Source organism: Pseudorasbora parva, chromosome 18 (assembly GCF_024679245.1).
Source record: "Pseudorasbora parva isolate DD20220531a chromosome 18, ASM2467924v1, whole genome shotgun sequence".
Lineage (NCBI taxonomy): Eukaryota > Metazoa > Chordata > Actinopteri > Cypriniformes > Gobionidae > Pseudorasbora > Pseudorasbora parva.
The window spans coordinates 14,187,411-14,212,350 of NC_090189.1; the positions used below are offsets into that span (position 1 = coordinate 14,187,411).

General features: G+C 38.2%; 1 protein-coding gene across 5 annotated transcripts in view; it reads right to left on the reverse strand.

Moving 5' to 3' along the window:
* Positions 1-1,957: 1,957 nt before the first annotated feature.
* whrna (whirlin a) overlaps positions 1,958-24,940 on the reverse strand; it is a 129,311-nt gene continuing 106,328 nt past the window's right edge. For 2 of the 5 annotated variants that reach the window (XM_067423647.1, XM_067423646.1), the window contains 8 exons: positions 21,136-21,348; positions 20,559-20,771; positions 19,912-19,944; positions 16,380-16,451; positions 13,963-14,473; positions 10,625-10,788; positions 9,858-9,980; positions 1,960-3,127 (listed from right to left, as the gene is read on the reverse strand). In XM_067423647.1, the coding sequence (XP_067279748.1) occupies positions 2,945-3,127; positions 9,858-9,980; positions 10,625-10,788; positions 13,963-14,473; positions 16,380-16,451; positions 19,912-19,944; positions 20,559-20,771; positions 21,136-21,348 (1,512 nt within the window). In that variant the 3' untranslated portion in view covers positions 1,960-2,944. Of the gene's footprint in view, positions 3,128-9,857; positions 9,981-10,624; positions 10,789-13,962; positions 14,474-16,379; positions 16,452-19,911; positions 19,945-20,558; positions 20,772-21,135; positions 21,349-24,940 lie in introns of all 5 variants that reach the window. The other 3 variants (XM_067423648.1, XM_067423651.1, XM_067423650.1) reach the window with 3 other exon arrangements.

Consider the following 24,940-nt stretch of genomic DNA (forward strand, 5'->3'; position numbering starts at 1 on the left):
AAAATGGTGCCGTATGTGATCCAAGTGGACTGTCATATTAGAGAAGGTGGGCAGTTGGGAATGAGCAGTCCTGTGCTTGCGCATATAGTCGATATTTCAAAGCTTCAAGTAGATCTCTCTCTCACACTCACACTCACACTCACCAGCTCTGTAGAACTGTTTCACACTCTGCCTCTGCATTCAAAGCCAGACACACTCTCAACACATTACAATAACACCATTTCTCAATTTCCTCTCCCACTTGTTCCCTGTTATATAATATGACTGACACGTTGTTGCTTTGTGTCGCCACATCTTCTCAGTCTGATCGTTTTTTTTCCCCCTCAATGCATCAATTAGATCTAAACTTTTCATTAGTTTCGATGGCTACTCGTCTCTGATTGCAATGTCAAGTTCTTGCTTCGCCTCATAACTGGATAAAGGGTCTCCTCATTTTCTCGCTCCATCTAAATAAATCTGAAAGGATTTTTCTTTCTGAGACTCATCACTATGCTGGCATGTTGTCAAAGGCTCTTCCCAAAACCTAGTGAGCTGCTTTGCTGTCTGTGGCCTATATAGGAAGCATCCTAAAACTTGGGATAGTTCACCAAAAATGAAAATTCTGCCATTTACTCATGATGTTCCAAACCCTTTGAAAAGAACAAAAGAACATTTTGAAGAATGTGTGTAAGCAAACAGTTGATGGACCCTGTACATATGGAATTCAATGCTGTCCATCGACTGTTTGCTTACCCATCATTTTGGGTATCCCTTTAAAAGATTTGCAGTGCTCTATGTAAGGACAGAGTTAATAGGAGACACAACTTGCCATTAACATAAAATATTTGGCATTAGTATGCTGCTACGCTAAATGTTTTAGTAATACTGAATTAATTTGATTTAAAAATCATCTCAGTGTATTCTGAGATTGCCTTCATGAAGGATGAATCAGAGCTCAACAGTAAGGTTATTTCTGTAAAGCTGTTTATATATATAAAAAATATAAAAATACAAAAAAATTCTAATTAAAATTAACTTTATATTCATCAGTTTCAACTGTTTCAATATTGATAATAATCATAAATGTTTCTTGCGCAGCAAATCATATTAGAATGATTTCTGAAGGATCATGTGACACTGAAGACTGAGTAATGATGCTGAAAATTCAGCTTTGCATCACAAATAAATGACATTTTAATATATTCATATAGAAAAGTTATTATACATTTAAATAATAATTCACAATATTACTGTTTTTTGTATTTTTAATAAAATAAATACAGCCTTGGTAAGCATGAGAGACTACTAAAAACAAAAATCTTACAGATAAAAAAACTTTAATGGCAGTGTGTGTATAATTTATTATTTTATAATAAATTGTATATACTGTTTAAATGTAATATTTAATGTGCATTTAAAATTATAAAAAATAAAATATATTATTTATTATAAAAACATTTTTATGATACACATTTTTTATTTTTAACAAAAACATTGCAATAATAACTAGAAATTATGCAGTCAATATAATTATACAGGAAACGCTATGACAGCCATATTTTTAAAATACCCTTTTATTTGAAAATAATGATATGCACTACTATTTGGGATCAGTAAGATTTTTGTGTTTGAAATAATTATTAATATAATTATTATTCAGCAAGGCTGCATTAAAATGAATCAGAAGTGACAATAAATATTTTTTACATTGTTATCAAAATAACTTTCTATTATCATAAAAATATTAAATATTAAGTAGCACAACTATTTTCAGCATTGATAATAATAAGAAATGTATCTTGAGCAGCAAATCATCATATTAGAATGATTTCTGAAGGATCATGTGACACTGAAGACTGGAGTAATGATGCTGAAAATTCAGCTTTGTCATCACTGGAATAAATTACATTTTATATAAAATGTAATAAGTATAATATATTAATCATAAAACAGTTATTTTAAATTGTATTTTTTTTTTTTTTACAATATTACAGTCTTAAATGCAGCCTTAGTGAGCATAAGAGACTTCTTTGAAAAAATTAATATATATGATGCCAAATTTTTGAATGATATGGGACAGTAAGCAATCCTTACTGTTGAGCCATGATGCACGTATGCCTGCCTTAAAATCTGGCCATAACAAGCACTTGTCTTCACATCAGAAGTGTCTACACTGTCCTAAAATGCTGTCTATGTAGGCAGCTCACTAGGTATTTGAACAGAGTAGCCATCTCTGAGGATTCCAGCATTTCTGTCCTAATGACTGATTGCCCTGGTAAAGTTATTACTGCATAATGGAAAATAAATAAATAAATAAATAAATAAACTTGCAAAACAGCACAAACAACAATCAAATATTGAAACCAGCTGACTAGTTTAAAAAAAGGCAGATGACAGATGTTTCAGCACTTCTGCTCACAGCAAACTGTAGTGAGAAGCACTTTAGTTTGAATTTATATAGAGTTAGTCACTATTTACTAGTATCAGTAGTTATGTCCACCTCTTAAACTTTACACATACATTTTAAACACATATGATCCATTTGCACATATCTCTTATAAAATAGCTATGACTTAAAATAAAAAAAACAATGATTTCCAGTTCACAGAGACTCTCACACCAGGACATATTGTGTTTCAAAAACACTCCAAGCTTGATGTAGAGTCTCTTGCCATATCGCGGTCAGGTGACCACATTTCATTACAGAAACTCAAAGAATAAGCCAACTGAAAAGATGGTCCCATCATCTAAAACAAACCGGCCAGAACAGACTGAACTTTTGCTCGATCCTGGCATTTGCCGTTGGAAAGGTCAACATGAAGTTGGTCTTTCGAACAGTGACTGGTTTCAAAACATCACAGACGAGGATGAGCTGAAGTGTATCATGTAACAGTATCATGATCGCGGTGTGTCCCAGGGCTTTTTATTCCATTTCCGCAGTCAACACCATGGGACTCGTACGGTCCTATAGAGCCACGTTGAACTCTGTGATCAAGAAGTCAATGTAGTCCTTCTCTTTGGTTTTAAAGGCCTCCGCGATGAGACGTGCAGCTTCCCGATGTTCCTTTCCTCTGAGAGACACTCCATTCACCTCTAGGATTACCTGACCCACCTTTAGCTGGCCACAGTTATGAGCCGAACCACCTCTCTGTGGGAAAGAGAATGAGAGATAGTTTGGGAAACTTTCATTTAACACAATGTGAACAGACCGGCAGCGTTTACAGAAGCAAAAGTCGGTTGTCAGTCAGTCGATTTGTGTGTGAAATACAGTTACAGACAGTCACACGCAGTTTGGTGTGGCTGGTAGTTAGATTAGATTAGGTTTATAATTTAGGTTAAATCTAGGCCATTTGTTTGTGCATTTCAACTGGGAAACCAAAGGATGTAATCAGCGGTGTTGAAAATTAAAATACTATATTAATTAATCACTGGGTGATCCCACCTGGAGAACAGGGGGCGTATAATATCTTAAGGCTAAAAGTAGCTCCTAACTTGCCGATTTAGGAGAAACTCTTAAATATAACGGGCATGTCAGTCATATTTTTAGGACTCCTAAATTTTTGCTCAATGAGTATTTCACAAATCATTTTAGCAACAAAAAAAACTAGCTCCTATAAAATCCATGAAATGCTAGAAGTAAAGAGGACTCATAAGTTACTAAGACCAAATCACAAACAATCATAATGGCTGTTGCTGCAATCCGTCCAAAGACACTATACAATGAGGCAATAGTGATAATTAATGCACCTTTAATAATAAAAAATTATGCCAAATTACCTGTGGTAGTCGTTTTCACGAGTTCACACTTACAATTGATTGAATAAATTAAACCAATTTAAGTGTATTCAACGTGCTGTCTAAAGCGATCGAGGGCTCTGAGCTCAGAATTTAGCCCAAACCCAGAGTTCTGCCCCGTATCGCAGACCGAGCTCACTCTCGTTTTCTGGACACCACTGAACGTGGTGGCGGAGGGATCCAGAAAACTGTGGAGGTAATTTGGTGAGTTGGCTCTTGGCTGTGTATTTACCGGCTCTCGCACATTAGATTACCATTTGAACGTGCTCCTCACAAACTTTGTTTATAAAACATCACTTACATTCTGCAATCTCTCGAGATGCAGACATGTAAGAGTCTCACAATTAGCTGAACATGTACTAGTTTAATTAGTGACACTTAAGCCCTATTCGCACGGGATTAGTATTATCTGGGGACCTCTGGTGATTTGGAATAATTGCAGAGAATGTCTGTGATCTTAATCCCGTGCGAATTGGCTGTTAATGTCTGTAATTTGTAAACTAAAAATTCCCCCGCAAATTACCTACCATATTTCGCTGAACACAGAGGTCCTGTGATGATAGTAGTCCCGTGTGAATCGGCATCTCTGTGATTTGACCAGGATCAGGTGGATCATATATAATTTTCGCAAGGTTTTTGTTTCCTGTGCAGGATCTATCTTTATCTTTCATGAAGAATGAAGGCTAAATTCATAATGCGCACCATTAAGAATTCCCACACAGATTATTTTTTCATTTTAAAATTAGTACCAATTCTGGAGCAAAATTGCAAATTGCTTGAATGGTGTGTTTAATATATTAATATTAATACAAATCTAAATAAAAACAGAACAGAACAGTACAATGACAAGCTTGCTTAAATGGGCACTTTTAAATTTAGCTTTGAAACTGAATCTTCAGTTTAATCTTCAAAAATAAAGTTATTTTTATTACTATAAAACAATCAAAACGATGATGATTTCATACAGCTATAGCCAGTGCCGCCGCTCCCACCACGCGCATCACGCGCTGTGCGTAGGGCATCAAGGCAGCCAGCGGCGGTACTAGCTATAGCCTATCTATAACGAAAAAACATTTACAAGTCTTGACATCATATCCGGGAGATAAATCAGTAAATTTGAGTAAAATCACAGGCTTTGCTTATCCTGTGCGAATGTGCCACGCAAAATTCAGATGTGGGGGAGTCATTTCTAAATCACAGAGGTCCCTAGATACTAATCCCGTGCGAATAGGGCTTTAGCATACTTTTTAAAAACTTTCTTTGAATATGGCAACATTCTTATTTTAAACATTTTATTTGAACATAGCAAAATGAAACCTCTTTCAACTAAATATTTCTATAATTAAATTACTGACAGACAGCCCTTCCCCTATCAGCCAATCACTGTGGTCACAGTTAGTAAACGTGATGACATCATCCATAGAAACGAGGTCAACCTGCCCTTACTCTTAGCCTAATGGCTGTTTCAGACTACACGATATTAGCCCGAATTTGGCACCATCTTTTTGACGTAAGGTGTCGTAGGGATTCGTAATGCCTGGTTCAGATTACAAGATTTTTTTGTCTGTTACGATAGTTACTGTGTCAGATTACGGGATTTTGACTCCTAAAATCTTGTCGTGTCCTGGACTAGAAACATGTCAGACTACACGTTGCTACTCGACCAATCATAGCTTGTTGTCACAAAGTGCGTGATGTCATTGACTTTAAGAAACAAGAGTGTAAACAAACAATGTCTGAAGCAGCGTGTTTTGGCTGTTTTATGTTTAGAAAAGCGCAAAAATGGAAAGAAAACCCAACAAAGAACATGTTCCTGGCTTGCTGGAAGAGGATATTATGGGCTGTCAATCCTCCAAAGAGAACTTGAGGTAAAATATTTTTTTTTTAATATTAAATATTTAGTTATTAGCCAGTAGTAAAAGCTTGCCACCACAATGTATTGGTAAAACATCTTTAAGCTTACATTTCAGTAACGTACTCACCGGGTTCCTGAAGGGCTTCCGCTATTGTTCGCCAGCATTTTTCTTATTTGGTTGTGGTAGTCTGTCGATGACACATCGCACAGGCAGGAATACTGTTGCCACAATGCCACGAACCTTTCCTCCATTTTATAATTCCACCTAAAGTTAGCCGGTCCGTCATCTCTCATGCGTTTCGCTGTGTTTGAAAGCTGTGTATGAAAACTGTCTGTGCTCCGGTTGGTCAGCGTCACACGTGACAGAACCCGTCGTGAAGGACCGCAAAAAAAAATTAAACATGCTAGTCTTTCTGTCATGACATCGTGAACTATCGCAGACGTGGATTCAGTTGTCGTATACTATGACACACTATACGAGATGAAACGATCAATTCTTGTGTCCCGACTCCCGACGTTCATTATCGTTTACGAATCCCTACGACACCTTGCGTCAAACAGATTGTACCAAATTCGGGCTAATATTGTCTAAACCAGGCATAAATGACAATGGACGTCAGGACCCAAGAATCAATCGTTTCATCCTGTATAGTGTCATATTATAAAACAACCGAATCCGCGTCTGCGATAGTTAACGACGTCACGACAGAAAAACTAGCATGTTGAATTTTTTTTTTGCGGTCCTTCGCGACGGGTTCCGTCATGTGTGACACTGAACAACCGAAGCACAGACACTTTTCGTACACAGCTTTCAAACGACACAAAATAGATGATGGTGCTAACTTTAGGTGGAATTATAAAATGGAGGAAAGGTTCGTGGAGCTGTGGCAACAGTACTCCTGCCTGTACGATGTTTCATCGAGGGACTACCACGACTGAATAAAAAAAGAAAAATGCTGGCGAACGATAGCGGAAGCCCTTCTGCAACCCAGTGAGTAACGTTACTGGAATGTAAGCTTAATAGATGTTTTACAAATACGTTGTGGTGGCAAGCTTTTACTTCTAAATAACTAAATATTTAAAATAAAAAGAACAATATATTTTACCTCAAGTTCTCTTTGGAGGATTGACAGCCCATACTGTCCTCTTCCAGCAAGCCAGGAACTTGTCCTTTGTCAGTTTTTTTTTCTATTTTTGCACTTTTCTAAACATAAAACAGCCAAAACACACTGCTTCAGACATTGTTTGTTTACGCTCTTGTAAACAGACTCAAGAGTTTACGCTCTTGAGTCGAAGTCGATGACATCACGTGACAACAAGCGATGATTGGTCGAGTAGCAACGTGTAGTCTGACATGTTTCTAGTACAGACATGACAAGATTTTAGGAGTCAAAATCTATCGTAACAAAAATATATTGTAGTCTGAAACCAGGCATAAGACTTCTCTATATTCCTTAGTAAAAGTTGCTCGCAGCAGCTTTGTGAATAGGGTTTAAGAGAAAACTTGTAAATTAGACATTTTTCCTGCCATATGAGAACTCTTAGTGGTAAGATAAAATGTTTTGTGAATACGGCCCCTGACTGATAATTTGCTGAAAACCCAGTTTTAAACATTAAAGAGATTTTAGATTGTTCATCTATTGTAAGCACTGGGCGTATTTTCAATTGGCACATTTTTAAGGGTAATGGAAACTTGGCTAACGTTGGGTGTAGATACATTACAAGTAATTTATTACTGTCATTTAATTACTTTTCCCTTGAAAAAGTAAAGTAAGGAATTACTCTAGACTATAGAACAATTCAATATAAAACAATAATGGATTTAACATTAGTGTTTTTTTTTAGTATAACTTTTCCCTTTAAATACTTTGGTCAATGCAATTTTTTGTTATTTATTTGAAAGAATTAGAAGAGCAGTTTCACCTATCCTTGTATTGTTCAACTGGTTGAGGTTGATAAAGAAATCAGAAAGTAATTAGTAGTAAGTAATTCAATACTTTTTAGAGAGAGAGTAATTAGTTCAGTAATCTAATTACACCATTGAAAATGTAATTAGTAGCTATTCATTTGTTACTTTTTTAACTTGCCCAACACTGCTGTTAAAATGTAATAAATTGTTGGTTTTGTTACACAATTGATCAGACATCCTTTTTAGTTTTTAACTGAATTAAACCAGATGAACAGAATTCAAAATAAAAATGCACAATTTAAAAATAAATAAATGCAAGTTGATTTTAATCCTTTGACTGTAACTCCTGATAATGAGTCAGCCTGCTTCAGAGTGACATCACTTACACAGCAGGAAGTAGTAAACTAATGGAGGCTAAAATGTCACCCACTTAGATCTCACAGCACCCTGTCTTCTTTCATTCAATGCAAGATATTGATCGAAACAAAAGAGCACCACATTATCTAATCCACGGATGCTTTGTTGTTGGATTTTCATTATGACGCTGATGAACCGCCTGCAGCCGGGGAATTTAAACCCACTCATTTCTCTCCTCCCCAGCCACACTTTCTTCATCTCTCAACCGCTTTCAATTACGTCTTTTCTTTCTAGCTTCCTTTCACTATCTCTTATATTCTTTTTTTTTTTTGCTCAGTCTCTCCTGTTCTCCTGCCCCTGCTCTTCTTCCCTCAATCTTTTATTAAGAAGGAGCTGATTTGCTGCTAAATCAAAGATAATCAATGGCACTGTTAATTTCGATTCGTCTCTCACAGCCAAAATGTCCCCTCCTCGGGTGGACACAGAAACACAGACAGCCTTTTACATATCATCAACTCTGTCTACAAATCGCACACCTGACTCCACAAATTCCCACAAGCCTGTTCAGCAGAGTGCTTGAGAGTCAAAGAAAAGACAGAATCAAGAATAATCTGCTGGCACAGTGTCTTCAAACATCAACATCAAATTCCAGTCCTACACCGGCCCACAACTGGAGATCCATGTACTGCTGTGCTTCTGCGCTCATTATTTAATTCACTTATACCCCTTCATATGACTGACGGCAGTGAGCTCATAATTGGGACTCATTCCATGCCTGTCATTGTCTCGGGCTCTGCACCGGCTTCAGACCTGAGGGTTTTGAAATTGTATAATCAACTGTAAAACCTAGCAGCCGCCCAATATGAAGAACCACAGGGTACTATTGTGATTCATACTCAGAATCAGAATTTTTTAAAAATGTGTGCCGCTTACCCATTCAAAAACTATCGCCATGCTGCTAGGATGTTTGTCAAGGTGCTATCCTGTTTCTATGTGAAATTGAAATGTTGCTGAGGTGGTTGCTAGGCTTTTCTGGGTGTTTTTTTTATACTAACACCAGTCAAAAAAGCCCACCATGTTTCTATGATATTCTGGTCCTTGCATATTCTTGCTCCTGTTTTACCACCCAACATATCTTTCCTAACAGCTTCACAATTTGAGGTGTCATTAACGTGTGTAGCACAAACTATTAGTTAAAGGGTTATTTCAATCCAAAATGAAAATTCTGTCAATACTTACTCACCTTCATGTCGTTCCAAACCCGTAAGACTTTTGATCATCTTCCGAATACAAATATTTTTGATGAAATCTGAGAGCTTTCTGTCCCTCCAGTGACAGCAACTACCACTTTGATGCTTCAAAAAGTTCATAAAGAGATCGTAAAACTAATCCATATGAATTGAGCGTTTTAGTCCAAATTTTCTGATATGATATGATGAACAGATCAGCTAAACGGAAGCTCAAGTATGTTCACTTAACGTGCAAGAACCAATGAGCTTTATTCTCAAATTCTCATGTATAACGCTGCACGTTTGAGCTTCCGTAAGAAACAATGAGCTTCATTCTCATATTACGCAGCATGTTTAAGCTTCCATAGGAACCAATGAGGTTCATTCTTTTGTAACACAGGATGTTTGAGCTTCCATAAGAACCAATGAGCTTCATTCTTGTGTTACGCAGGATGTTTGAGCTTCCACAAGAACCAATAAGATTCATTCTTGTGTAACGCAGGATGTTTCAGCTTCCGCAAGACCCAATAAGATTCATTCTTGTGTAACGCAGGATGTTTGAGCTTCCACAAGAACCAATAAGATTAATTCTTGTGTAATCCAGGATGTTTGAGTATTTGTAGTTCTCTATGCTCTCAGAGACGAGAGGCTTAATGATCTTAGTGACCCCAAATAATATTTCATATAATATAACACTGTATATAATATAACACTGTATAATAGGGCCACTCACTTGTATAGTAACGATGCGTGGGAGGGGCTGACGTGTGTTTGCCCCGCCTTCTATTGCAATGCCCAGAGTGCTGGCGCTTTTTGCCACCCTCACTAGAGAGGAGGTCGGCTCCAACAGACCCGGCTGAAAGGTAGATTTAGAGACAGATTAGAGAGAGGACGGGAAAGATGGGGAGAGAGGGAGAGAGAGAAAAGAGACAGGAAAGTAGCAAATCAAAGAGAGGGAGAGAGAATGAAAGAGAACAGAGATAGGAAGCAAAAACACATTCGGCTTTGATGATAGACATTGCTTTGTGTCTGACAGCCTAAAATAAGGCCACAGAAAGAGACTTATGCCCAACCGCAATGTCCTCAGATAGCAATATTAGTACAATCTACAGGAACAACAACACAGCTAATGCTACAAGGAAAGCCAAGAAGCATATAGCTAAAGGAAGGCCAAAAGGAGGACGGACGTGTCTTGACTCAGCACACTGAGATTGGTTTTTCAGAGAGCTGTTGGATCAGTGATATGAGATGAGATGAAGTGGACGAGCCAACAATGAAAGAACAGAAAAACGAAAGAAAATGTATGTACAAAAAAAGAAAATTAATTGTTAAAAGTCAAGCACGCTCAGTCACAGGGAGGGGGAGGAAACAGATTTACGTGACTGCACTGTTCTGTCAACACTCCTTCACTCTCATTCACACTTTTAATACCATCCCTCTGTCATTGTCATTAACACTCACACATCCATCTCTCTCGCTCTCTCTCGCTCTCGGTCTCACCGGTTTGGCAGATGTCTCTCCTCCTCCGTGCCCATCCCGTGGGGCTCTGGTGCGGGCGGGACGTGGGCTGCTATCCTTACTAAGACGTCCAGATTCAGCAATATCCACACCACTGTCCTCGCTGAGGGTCTGTCCGCTGTCTGAGAGCTGGGATAATGTCCCTCCTGCAAGAAGTTACAATCAGATTAGATGCAGCTAGAATCGAGCTACAGTGGGGTTTTGTGTACTTAAACTGTACTCTCTGTCTGCTTGTCCAAAGATGCATGAAAACACGGAATGGATAATTTGAAGGACTGTCTTCACATCTGTCTATAGAGCATGTGCACAGGGCCAAGGGCTGAATAACTATATCCTTGATGAAACTGAGTTACAATCGCATTATCTAGGTCTGTTAGTCCAACATTGCAAAAACCAATCCTAAATATGAATACACTACACTTTTGCCCAGATTTTTGGCCCAATTTTCAGTCAGGAGGTGTTGGATTTCAGTTGACAGATTTCACAGAATATAACATAGTATATGTTAAGCACAGTCTCAGGTTTTTAGCTTAAGGCTATGATTCCATTCTGTTTAATATTATTCCATTCTAGATATCAATCATGTTTGATATTTTGAGCTGATTTACTTTGCGACTGTTGAAAAAGTATGTTATATATACAGTAGTATGGATATGAGTAGTATGAAATGCTTGTAACTGTCCCGTGTCCTACCAGCTTCTGTTGCGTCGCTTCACTGCCAATCATAAATTCTCTCCCGTGGCCTCATGGCATAGTAAAGTGTCCATCAAATGCAGTTAGATACTGTTAGATACTGATAATTAATCATTCAAACCCCTTTTTTCTAAACCTCTCTACTTAACTGTCGGACACCCACCATATTTGTAAATCTTTTAAGTTTATAGTTCTAATTGAATCCTTGTCCAACACGCAATTGGTTGTGGGCAATATTAGCCATTTCAGTGTGCACTTCGGACTCTAACCGTTAAAAAGTAGACCATCTGGGTATCTTTGGAATACTCATTTCAACATACTATGATTTGGATTACACTAATTCTAATTTCCAATACTATTTAGGCCAGATAGTATGCAAATTGGGACGCAGCATATTAAGGGACACTACTCTTTTGGCGTACTGTATTTCGCAAACTATATACTGTAGTTGGGAAGTATTCAATTTTGGATTTTTTTTTATTTGTCATGCATCACCTAAGAACATGATTCTACATTAGTTTGCTGTGTTAGGTAAACTACACTTTGTAAACTCCATTTATAATGTCAGCAAGTGGAAGATGTAAGAGTTTGTAAGTTTTCCAGCCATTATATGATTTCAGTTGGACTAGAGTGCTTTACAGGGAATTTTAAAAAGAAAAATTGTTTCTTTAGTTTGACTAAAATTTTACTATTAAAGTACATGTAAAGACAAGAGACCAAAGTCATTTCAAACAGTTGAAGTAATAAATGCATACACTTGCAGAATCTGCTAAATTTTAAGAATTTTAATAATCATAAAAATAGTTTTATTTTTATAAATCCAGCTATTATTTTGTCCTGGGGACTTATGCAAATCTGTTATGTGAAAGAGCTTAAAGAGTCAGTTAACCCCAAAATTTTTATTCTGTCATTCGTAACTCACCCTCATCGGTTAAACCTAGGAAGCAGATGTAGTAAAGACATTGTTAAAATAGTTCATGAAGCTACGAAAATACTTTTTGTGCGCAAAAAAACAACAACAACAAAAAAACCCCACAAAAACAAACAAACACTGAAGGACTTTCCTTTTCAACACAAGGTATTCAAAAGATGCAACGTCATGTAACTCTCAGATAGTTTTATACCCTCATGTCAAACTATAGCTAATCCTCTATGACGGAGGCGAGGTTGAGAGAAATAATTGTACTCAGATGGTGTTTAAATTAAGGAAGTCATTGGGCACCTGCCAGGTTTCTGTCAAAAGTAGCATATTCAGGTTTGCGTCAGTGATGATTTCATTTAGCACTGATGCCTTATCAGTTAAAAAGCAAGTGTTCAATAGCCCACATCGCATATTTGAAGAAGCAAAGTCACAGTTTCCAAGGACGGGATCGAAGAGCTTTTCAGGTTTAAAGTTCTCAAAGTTGATTATGCGGTTTTCCTGATGCGTTATACCAGAGGCACAGGTGTTAGTGTCTGCGAAGAATTCCAAGATGTTCACACCATGTATAGGTGTCAGGAGCCAAGCGAGAAGATCCCTTTAAAGTTCTGAGTAGTCACTTTGGTTTCGCGTCAACATGACAAGACCAATGCGACCCACACTGCAACAACTAATCGGTTTAACTATGTTAGCCAGAACTGTACCGAATCCACTATCCACAACAATCCACAGAAGGGAATGCTACCTGACCATACCGAGGATTGACACCACAAAATGATAAGTGAGAGTGAGTGGTTCGCGCTTATATCGACCAATCGTGCGGGCCATGCAATACAGAAATAATATTCCAATCAATCGCAGGGGGATGCAAAATAAATCATTGTATCTGCTTGATAAAGACGTTTACGAGCCCTGTGGTCAAGAGAACCTTTGCATTTGCCACTTTCGAAATAATCTCTCTCATGTGACCTGAACTGATAGGGGCATAGATATGACAGCGGAGCTAAAGCTCATTAAATATGCAAATCTTATCCAATCCTAGCCATGGGCGTTTACTTCCAAGTCTCCAGTGCGGCACGCCCATCAAAACCCAGCGTTCTGGAGATAGCCTCAAAACCAGTGTAGAAAATAGCTTATTACTTATTAGTTATGTTTTTGAATGTAAAAACCACACGGATGTCAAGTTGACCTCAGACAACAGTATAAAAAAGAAAAAAAGCCAGTTCATGACATCTTTAATTTATATTCTAAAGAGGAATGAAGGTCTTACGGGGTAGGAAACGACATGAGGGTGAGTCATTTTTGGGTGAACTAACCCTTTAAGCAAGTGTCACTAGACTTTGAGCATGCAAAATTGAGTCTTTTTTTGAAAATAATAATTTTTATGAGCCGTCTTATTTTGTGAAATTTATTTTGTTAATTTGTATTTACATTTATACTCCAACTGTAGTAGTTCTCCCAAAAATCATAAAATGTTTTTTATTTTTCCAAACCCATACATGGTTATTTTATTCATGTAACACATAAGAAAAGTGAGTAAATAACTGAATTTTAATCCTTTAATATACCTTTTTTTTTTACATTGATAATAATGACCGTTTACCCATTAAATGAGTTAAAAATAACCAAATTTAAAAGAAATCGACAGCTGGATAATGACATATACAAAATTTGCAGCTGCCCTACAATGTAAATTATCCAGTCTCACCTCGTGCCTGTGGAAGTGGTCGCACCTCGTTCACATCAGGTTCTGCGTTGGGCCTGTGCACCTCCACCATGACAAAATGCTGATTGGATGCAGGGGATGAAGGGGAGGGCTTATCTGGTAAGGGGGGCGGAGGAGGCGGCCCTGGTGGTGCGGGTACATTAGGGGCGGGTGGAGGATTCGGAGACGAGGATTGGACGGCAGGCTTCACCTTACTAGGAGACTGGACCCGAGGGAATGGTCCGATCGGGTGCTGGCTCACAATTGAGAGCTGAGGCGCTGGGACATCTATCTTGAGGGTGTTAGAAGGAGATGTGTAAGGTTTGGGCGTTTTTGGCTGCTTGGGTTCTTTGGTATGGGAACGAGAAGGAGCGGTGAAGTACAAGCCCGATTGGGAGGAGCTGGAAGAGAGACGTTTACTAAGTGTGGATTTTCGACCGGGACGGTGCTGAAGCCCTGGGGGAGGAGGAGGTTTAAAGGAAGGAGGGGAATCTGAGTTGGAATGAACCTCATCCTAGGATGAAAGAGGAGAGCGTTAGTGATGCCATATTTCATTATATATTTCAAAGGAGATCAATAAAACATTTTGCATTCAATAACACAATCGCAGCAACTTACAATGCACCATTTTCACACACGCCATACACATAAATCATACGACAATTACCCACAAATCATTGCATTGAGGACCAGAACAATTTCTCTCAGAACAATTGGTTCATTCAGACCAAGAGGCAAAGCAAAAAACAAAACCAAACAAAAAAAACACAGGACATGACCAAACTGAGGCTGAACAGGGTGAGCAGAAGCTAGATGAATGAGGTGTCAGTGACATCAGAAAGAAATCAAACCAAAATGTGAGTCATCTGGGTGGGTTTTTATCTGGGCCTGAACGTTCCTCTGAAACATTACTAATCACACGCTCCTGACTTGTGCTGGTCTTTCATCAGTTTACCAACAAGAAACTCTCTGTGGAAAAACCCCAATCTTCCTCGGCCATCACTCTCACAACGAGCAGCCATCAGCGACAGTGTCATCCTCTCCTCTATTTCTCTCTTTCACTCTTTCCTTCAAACAACCATCAACTGTCTGAGTAGCCAAGCCTTTAGAACCGTTTGAGATAGGGCTGGGTGGCATGACAGTATAAAATGTGTCAACTGGTAAAGATTTTCTATACCATGATACTGTAGATGTGCAGGACTGCTTAACACGTTTTCCCTCACAGTGACAACAAACATGGAGTAATGTGAAAATAAAGATTAGGACTGAAGGATTAATCATTCTGGTGCATGTAAAGCACAGTTTAGTTTATATAGTTCTGGCCAGAATTATTGGCACCTTTGGTAAATATGAATTTTGCTCAATGTGGAACCCATTTTTGTGTTTGTTGTTGATAGTTGTCCTGGTGGAAGATAAAACCACGGCCCATTATAAGATTTCTAGCAGCAACCATAATTTTTTATTTTCTTTTTTATCTGTTGGTATATGATATAATCTATGATGCCATGTTTCTGAACAAGATGTTCAGGACTTCCAGTAGAAAAATAGGCCCACGACATCAGCAGTATATTTAATCATAAACATCTCTTGGGTTTGCTGCAAAAAAGCTCTTTTTTTAAAGTTTCATCTGACCATAGAAACTGATCCCGTTTGAACTTCCTGTCATGTCTGACAAACTCAATTGATTTTTATTCAAACCCTCCCTGGTGATGTAGGTGCTGTTTGTTTTTTTCCTCTTTTTATTTTTAAGCTTTCTGGTCCCAAGACTGAACTATTTCCACAATTCTCCAGCTGTTACCCCTAGAGCGCCTTTAACCACTCAAACTCTAGCTGTGCATTAAGACAATATAGACACGTGTCCTATTTTCTTACAGCCACTTTCTTATTTTGTGAAGCTCAACAATCTTGCTGGACATCCAAAAAATTGTAAATATAAAGGGGAATATACTTCAGAGATATTTTACTCATAAGAATTTCTATGGGTACCAATTTAAGCCAACTTGTGTTAGAGAAAAACATGATGAAATAACGCATTCATTTGTTTTACTTCAATGAAAAGTTCGATATTTGCGATTTCTGAATGAAAGATCAAAAGAATAAACAATGATTTATTTTCACAGCCGCCTTTGATCATATTTTCCAAGGGTGCCAATAATTATGAGCATGACTATAAACACACAAAACATTACTTTAATTACTATATTGTGACATAAAATTTTGGTCATACCACCCACCCCTATGCTGACAGTTTTAATAACGGAGTTTCATATTGAAGCCATCATCACACTGGTCAGAATCTGCCCTTGTTCATTTTCAAGGTGTTCAATGCCAGTTCTCACAATGTCCTCCATTCCGCACCTCACCGGACAATAACACTCTCCCTTTTCTCTCTGTTCTCCCTCTAAAACTGAAGGGCTTACCAGAGAGATGTCTGGCAGGGCATTGCTACGCTCGAGAGACTGTTCCCCGTTGTTCTCTGCCACACCGTCATTCTGGGAGAGAGAAAAACAAAAGAGAAAAACCAGAACAAGAGACTATAAACAAATGAAAAACACAGCTGTGTGTTTATCCCCTAAACAAATGTCCGATTCAAATTGCATTTTGCTGAGGGCCCATTTCACAGAGCGGCATCAAAACAATTGCATTTACAATCCCACATTTCAATCTCACATCCAGTCTCATTTTGTGTCCAACACTCGTCTCTCACGCACAAACACATACCACACAGAGAGCAAGAAAAGCCCTGATTTATCATGTGCGTGTGCTCGGGTTGCTATAAGAGAGAGATGATTTTATGACTTTGGCGGTTCAATGCATTCAGACCTGTGATTCACCTCATCGACTACCACTCCCCTCGACCAAAACAAAAGCCTCAGCAATTCACTTTATTTGCTTGCACACCACTTACAAAGGGAGCCACTTATGGGCTAATTTGTTTGCTACTTGATCAGATAACCTTTGTTTGTTTTGGCAGTCATTCTTATAATATTTGTCCTGTGTATTTGTATATTTCATAATTCACATATAACACCTCTATATTTTACAGTTGAAAACATTTGAAACTATTTGTTAGAAAGATATTAGAAATAATGGACCAGAATTATTTTCTCATTTTCAGGCCGTGTATTGTGAAATAATTGCAAGACTCTCACTACTCAATTGTCTTCATGAGCTGCATGCAAAAAATAAATATACAATGCGAACAAATGACTCTTGTAATGAGTCAGTTCTGTTTAGTGAAATACTGATTCATGCACTCTAAAAAATGCTGGGTTAAAAACAACCCAAGTTGGGTTGAAAATGCACCGACCCAACAATTGAGTTGTTTTAACCCAGTGGTTGAGTTGTTTTAACCCAGTGGTAGGGTTAAATGTTGCTTAAGACAACCCAATTGTTGGGTAAGAACAACTCAACCATTGGGTTAAAACAACCCAATTGTTGGGTCGGTGCATTTTCAACCCAACTTGGGTTGTTTTTAACCCAGCATTTTTTAGAGTGTGATAAAATGAGTTGGTAGCTACAACATTTCAAACAAGTTAGGGCCGGTTCACACAGACCACACTTTTCCATTTCACCGTGTACTTTTCCATTGTTTTTCAATGAAAAAATGCTGTAGACGGACGTTTTAGACCTTTGTCCATGCGTCTCACGCACGACACGGCATTCTAAAAATGCAGCGCTCAAGTTAAAAGAAGCTGACCTAAGAAAAGCATCTCTAGACCTTACTTTTCCGGTCCACTGACTTGCATCTTGTGTTTTTACTGGTGGTCGACTGATCTATTGCCAAGGCCGACATAACGGGCGTTATTTGTCATTTTTTTTAAAATCAACATTGGCCAATTTATGGTCTCTGTTTAACAGTAAGGTACAACGGGGCTAAAGGCAAACCTTAAGAAAAATGTGCTTTTCACTACTCCTATAATGTGTGATCTACAGAAAAATATATATCTTTGTATTGAACATTTAAGGAGCAAAAAAATAATAACAAATAAGATATTTTATCATTCCTTCATCAAACTAAAACAGACAGAAGAGCACAGACATGTGCTGGCTCAGGTCCTCCACCTTCCCACAATCCCCTGCTGTGCTCCACTGAAGCATAAATCAGAATGCTCTCTGCGAGACTTCTTTTTTTTTTTTTTGTCTGGGGGGGCTTATCTGCTGTGACAGCTCTGCATATGGCTGATGAGGTGCTGTACCAGGATGAGAGTCCCAGAGCGAACGTTTCGTCTGCGGTGCTCCGCAGGGCTGCGGTGTGGGCCGCCGCTGCTTCTTGTAATTACCAGAGCCAGAGCTGGCAAGCTTACAACAACACCAATCCACAGAGGAGGGCCACGAACAAAGCTTGCATACAAATATGTTCGCTCATTTCCAAAGTACGCGCGCACACACACACACACACACACACACACACACACACACACACACACACACACACACACACACACACACACACACACACACACACACACACACACACACACACACACACACACACACACACACACACACACACACACACACACACACACACACACACAAATGACCCATGATGAAGAGATACAAAGTCACAGCGGACACACTTTTGATTTACTACATGCATGCATGTACTTATGTCTGATCACCGCAACCCACACATATACACACAGACAGACATCAGACGTGAGTGATTTTCAGAGGAAACAACCCATGCAGAGAATGTAGAATGTGATCTAATAAAATCGTGCATGTTTGTGTGTGTATTCAAAAGAAACCCACACTGTAGCAAAAGCAAACTAATTCTTTATTATGTGTGTGTTTTGGTTTGCAAAAGAGACACACCCAACCCCAAAACACACACACATACTATTTACTATATGGATGTACATTTGTTATCATGCATGTTTATATACATACCCTTACAAAACTTTACAATAGTAACCATATTTTCCACTATTCATGGGTATTAAACAATTAATTATAACTTGAGTGCCGCTGAATCAATTCTAGGGTGTTGTGGGTCATTGCTCGGGAGTTAAAGGGATAGTTAACCCAAAAATGAAAATTACCCCATGGTTTACTTACCCTCAAGTCATCTTAGGTGTATATGACATTCTTCTTTCATACGAATACAATCGGAGTCGTACGCACGTTCACGAGAGGGTAGCTTATGACGTAGAACGCAGGCTTAGCGTAAGTTCCGGTGACAAAGGCGAAAGCACAGAGGATGGAGCAAAAAATAAAATAAAAACTATTTTTTTAAAATAAAAAATAAAATAAAAATAGATGCCCTTTAACTCTTTCCCTGCCAGTGTTTAAAAAAAGCAACTTTTTGAAATAAAGTTAAAATAAGCTCGGAAATATTAACCTAGCGTCTAACAGTGAAAACACGGAAACCCGTAAAATTCCGTGTTTGGCAGGGAAAGAGTTCATGGGCTTCAAAACAGGAACAGCCATTCACTGCCAGTATAAAGTTTGGAAGAGCCAGGGCATTTTTTAATATAACTCTGATTGTATCCGTTCAAAAGAAGAATGTCATATACACCTAGGATGACTTGAGGTTGAGTAAATCATGGACTAATTGTCATTTTTGTGTGCTTTTTTTGGTTGCTATAAAGTTACAAACATTTGTTGTGTTCCTGTGTAGTTATAGGTGGCTGGTTACTAGACAAAAACATCCCCATCATAAGTCTCTATGATATTCTGGTCCCTATGGATGTTGTTCAAGTACCTCCTTCAATGTTAATATAGTGATTTTTTTCAACCATTTTATTGCTCAATCCTAAAGCGAATCAATTTGAAATGTAATAGCACACTTCTCAGTATTCTGTATCATTCATATTTTCTGAACAAATGACGCAGGACAAACTGCGCTGATAACTACTACAGTACTTGTGCAAGGGGTTAGTTACTATAGTGGAAACAAGGGTTACTGCGGAACATTTTGTAAAGGTAAGTGACTGTTTAACCTACCTCCATCATATCTATCAGCCAGAGCAGCCTTTCCTGTTTTATTGAGAGGGATAGGGAATTGTGTGTTAAACTGTTCCTGCAATTTACACCGGGAGTCAGCAAGCTTACAAATCCGTCAGAAAATACTTCTCCATCTGTCACACTAACACCACACACCCCTGAGACTGCTACAAATCTAAACAGCTGCACTTTCACAACGAGACGTAGATGAGTTGAGGTGAGACATGCCTAGATAGAGTGAGACAGGAGGACAGACAGGTTTCGAGCGACGGGCATAAAAGCCTCCAACAGAAAGGACAAAAGCTGTTTCCCACAGCAACTTTAGAGCCCTTCATCTTGTATCCTTGTAATCTGCACACACGCCTTCTTTGTGCCCAAATTGCCCACCAATTTTGTGAACGGCTTTTTATGTCTATGTCACACACTCATAACTAGACACTCACTCACACACACACACACACACACACACACACAACAACAATGCCTTCCACTCATCCCACACAAATATAGACGTGGAGAACGCTTCCTGTCTGAAAAGATAGATACAGACACTGGGTCTTATTCAATAATAATTGTGGCACAGGCGCTCCTGCTCATGTGCGAGGAAAGTTCTTGATCTCTTTGTAAATGTCGATGCCTCCTCTTACCCGTGCAGAGCTGAGGGTGGTGTTGGTCATGAAGCTGGCTGAGGAGGAGGCCAGCGTATCAGGGTACGAGACCATGGAGAAGGAGTCCTGAAATCCAGCTCCGCCTCCTTGCCTTGCCTTCAGGGCTTCAATCTCTCGCTTCAGAACCAGGCCGTCAAATCTCTCCACATCCTGAGGGGTCACGAGCCCCCTCACCTCTGACAGCAGAGAGAACTGCAAATACATACACGTACAGAGCTGTGAAAGTGACTGGGCTTGTGTTGATTATTTTAATCTCAGGGGTTTTAATATATTCATAAATGTGAATGTAATATATTCTTATATACTTGCTGTAAATCACCAGACAACGATGGCCCAATATACTGAGGACATTTTAGGATATAGTGTCTCTATCTGTGTTTTATTAATAATAATTCATTCAGCTAATAAAAGGTTTTAATAAAGGACTGAGTATTAAATTCTGAAAGAGATTTTTTCTAAAGAGCAGTGCTCGATTCCCAGTGAATGCATTAACACATACAATATATATCTTAAATACAATGCATTTGTAAGAGTAAACTAATGTAAATGTCTCCACCTTGGCATGTGTGTTGAACAGCTCAAAGAGGGCCATGACGAGCTGCTCAACACCGATGTGACCATCACGGTATTCTTGGATGTAGTAACCCATGGTCTGCCTCTCCGGTTCGGTCAGCAGATGTCTAGCCTGTTCCTCCAGCATAGCCCTGCTCTGGTTCACCAAACTGGACAGAGTCACCTGAGATCCCGCCACACCTTTATAAAATCCACCCTGAGGAGAGGGAAAGTGAGAAAGTTAAAAGAAGAAATGCTAATATTTTAGGAGCAGACTAATATGCAATATTAATATTAAAATTCAGACACTTGAGTCTCAAAGCACACATTTGAAATCTTTTTTTTAAATGAGAACATGACTTAACAAGCCTTTGGTTCATTTCTGATATCATAACTCACATCTCCATGATGGGGAGTGACTAGTGCGGTCTTTAACCCTCCTCTGTATTTTCCCTCCCTCAGGTTTCAGCCTTTCTTCTTGAGAGCAGCTTTCCCTTTAATTAGTCTCCTAATCAAAAAGCACTGCTCCAGAGTCAACATGATCATCGATCAGTGTTACGCTCAGCTTAGGAATGGCATGCTCTCCAGCAAAAGGATGAAACCACAACACTTTTGCAAACCAATTGGGAAAACTAGCTAGGTAAATAATTAGCTCACTTATTTGCTTGCATTTTTTTTTTGGTCGATTACAGTTCTGTCAGAGCCACTATCATCAAAGATGACTGACTGACTATTAGCATTATAGTTTGGATTTCCGGTATGGTTCTTTTCTGGACAAGAACCCCCTGTGCATCCATGTAGCATAGCAGAGAGCAGCAATAACACCCTTAGGTTAAACAGAACAGAACCAACATCATGTATTGCATATATCATTATATTAAACGTACAAAATAATTCAGGAATTCAGTCTGATTCAAGGGGAATTAGAATACCTGACGAGAGGAGGAACTGGGGGTGGAGGAGGGTAAATGAGCTCTGGAGAAACGCAGCAGCTCCTGATAGTACTGAAGGAGTTTATATGTATGCGGTGTTAGATGTCGTATTTCTATAGTTAGAATTGATAAGATACCTGGTTGCCTTACAATTTTGAGTTCATTGGAATTAAAAAATTGAGTTAATACAATTAATATTTTTGAGAACCGACAACCTCTATTCAAATATTATTAAAAGATGTTGTAAGCATATTGGGTAACTGTGTGTGTTTTATTTGTGATGACGCATTGAATCATGCAAAATTTTGCTATTTTCATGATGTGGTTCAGATACAATAATATTTTGAGTTTCTATTTATTAAATATAAATTTCCTTCATTGTATCAACTTAAATTTTTAATTTCAATAAACTCAAAATTTTAAGGCAACCAGGTTACTTACTTTTTTCAGTTAAACCAACAAAATATTTTTACAGTGTGGCAGTCAGCTGATGCGAACCTGACTAACAAGACCTGCCAGAACTGGACGCTATGCTGGATGTGTATCACATGCCGTAAAGGGATAGCTCACCCAAAAATGAAAATTAGCCCATGATTTACTCACCCTCAAAACACCCAATACAATCAGAATACAATCAGAGTTATATAAAAAAAAATGCCCTGGCTCTTCCAAGCATTATAATGGCAGTGAATAGCAGCCCAGAATTTGAAGCCCAAAAAAATGCATTCATACAAATATATAAAAAGTACATAAAGTAGATATAAAAGTGCTCCACACGGCTCCGAGTGGTTAATAAAGGCCTTCTGAAGTGAATCGATGAGTTTGTGTAAGACAAATATCCATATGTAACATAGCTTCAACACAAAGTAAAATAGCTTCCGGTGGACCAGCATCCATATTCATCTTAGAGAAAAAGAGTAGCTGTGTGTCACATGCCTGTCCTGTCTTGTGTGCACATGTGGGTTTTGTTTTGAGTTTATGTTTTATTTTATAATAAATTATCATTTTCTGCACTTGAGTCCTCGCACCCTTTTCCCTTGTCTGTGACGTGACAGACAAGGGAAAAGGGTGCGAGGACTCAAGTGCAGAAAATGATAATTTATTATAAAATAAAACATAAACTCAAAACAAAACCCACATGTGCACACAAGACAGGACAGGCATGTGACACTGTGTCAACGATGACATTGGACATATCGTAAGTGTTTTGAATTACAAATGGCATTACACTTTCTTCTTAAGTTGAATACGGAAGGCGGTCCGCCAGAATCTAGATATTTTACTTTATACAGGTTTTAAATATGGATATTTTTCTTACACAAATCCATCAATTCAATATACACCTACACTGCAAAAAAATGATCAACATATCTTTTTACATTGCTTTAACCCATTAAAATCAGTTAAGCGATTTTCAACTTTTTTTGTAAGTTATACTTACAAATATACTTACAAAGTTTAACTCATTTTTTAAAGTCAGTTTAACAGAATTTAAGTTTAAATTACTTAAACATCCAAGTTGAATGTACTTAAATATTTAAGGAAGCAACCTTTTTTAACAGTGTAGGATGGCTTGAGGGTAAGTAAATTACGAGATACTTTTAATTTTTGAGTTGATTTAAATATTCCTTTAAATTAAGTTGATCTAGTTATGTCTATTGACAGTCTTGTTCGGCGGATATGTAGGTTTGTTGACTGTCTGGTTTGCAGTTGCTGTCGAACAGCACTAGTGTTTGTGTTATCAAACGATCTAAAGACACAAGGATTTGAACTCAGCTCAATCAATGCAGACAGAAACAGAGAAAATGCTAATCATGCCTGAACTGTTCTAGCCCTTATTCTTTTCTTTCTCTTCAGAACAATGTGTTTTTGTGGTAATGGTGCTGAAAGTTAGATGAGCTCTATTGTAGAGCCTTCCAACAGGAACTAATGCTTTTTGGTTGCATCACATGACAGACCATTTATTTTCACAGTATTTCTGAGGAAAATTCACTGACTGGTTTGATCATGAGGCTAATGCCCTGTACTGGACATTGAGGAATAGCAAGTCTAGAAAGTTGCTTTTCTTGGAAACCCAAAGGAAGCAACCGGAAAAGAATGAGATTAAGAACAAAATTGGCAAAGTGAACAAATAAATAGAAAATTATTAAATATATATGTTTTTAAAAAAGTTCCACAATGTACTTGGCTGAATGCATAAATACATTAAAAAATAATAATAACATCCTGTCCTGACCTAATATATTACTGTCACCAGGGCCAGAGTCCAAGAGAGCAACTTTAGACAATGATGTATGTGATCCATTTCCTTTACTTCCTTTAACTCTTATTCTGAATACCTATGCGGATTTCACATACTGTAGATACCCTTGGTTAAAAACTTTGGTTGCTACACATTTGAACTCAAATTCATCCTCACCTGGAAAACAAACTGAAACGCTCCTTAGACTCCGTAGAGATAAATACTAAACTAGATAAATACTGGAACTAGCTAGGGTGGAACTAAACTTTATTCAAGTTTAATTTATTTACAAGTTGGTCACCCTTTTGCTACCAGAACAGTCCTGACCCATTGAGGCATGAACTCCACTAGACCCCTGAAGGTGTGCTGTGCTAATTAAATTTTTGTTTTAAATAATATTTTACAGCATGTTAAAATTGTCATTTTTTGAGGGTGAGCAAAAACATGTCATTTTTCTGTGTGTCCCGTTAAATGTAAATGAGCAGCTGCATCTGGCCTAGAAGTGGGTAGAGCTTCAAGAGCTTGTGTTAGCAGCCGGAGTTGGACAAGAGACTCAAGAAGAAGTGATAACATGTAGAATGCAACAGGATGTTTCTAAATGGTTAGTTGATGAATTTATGTAGCGGATGTGATGT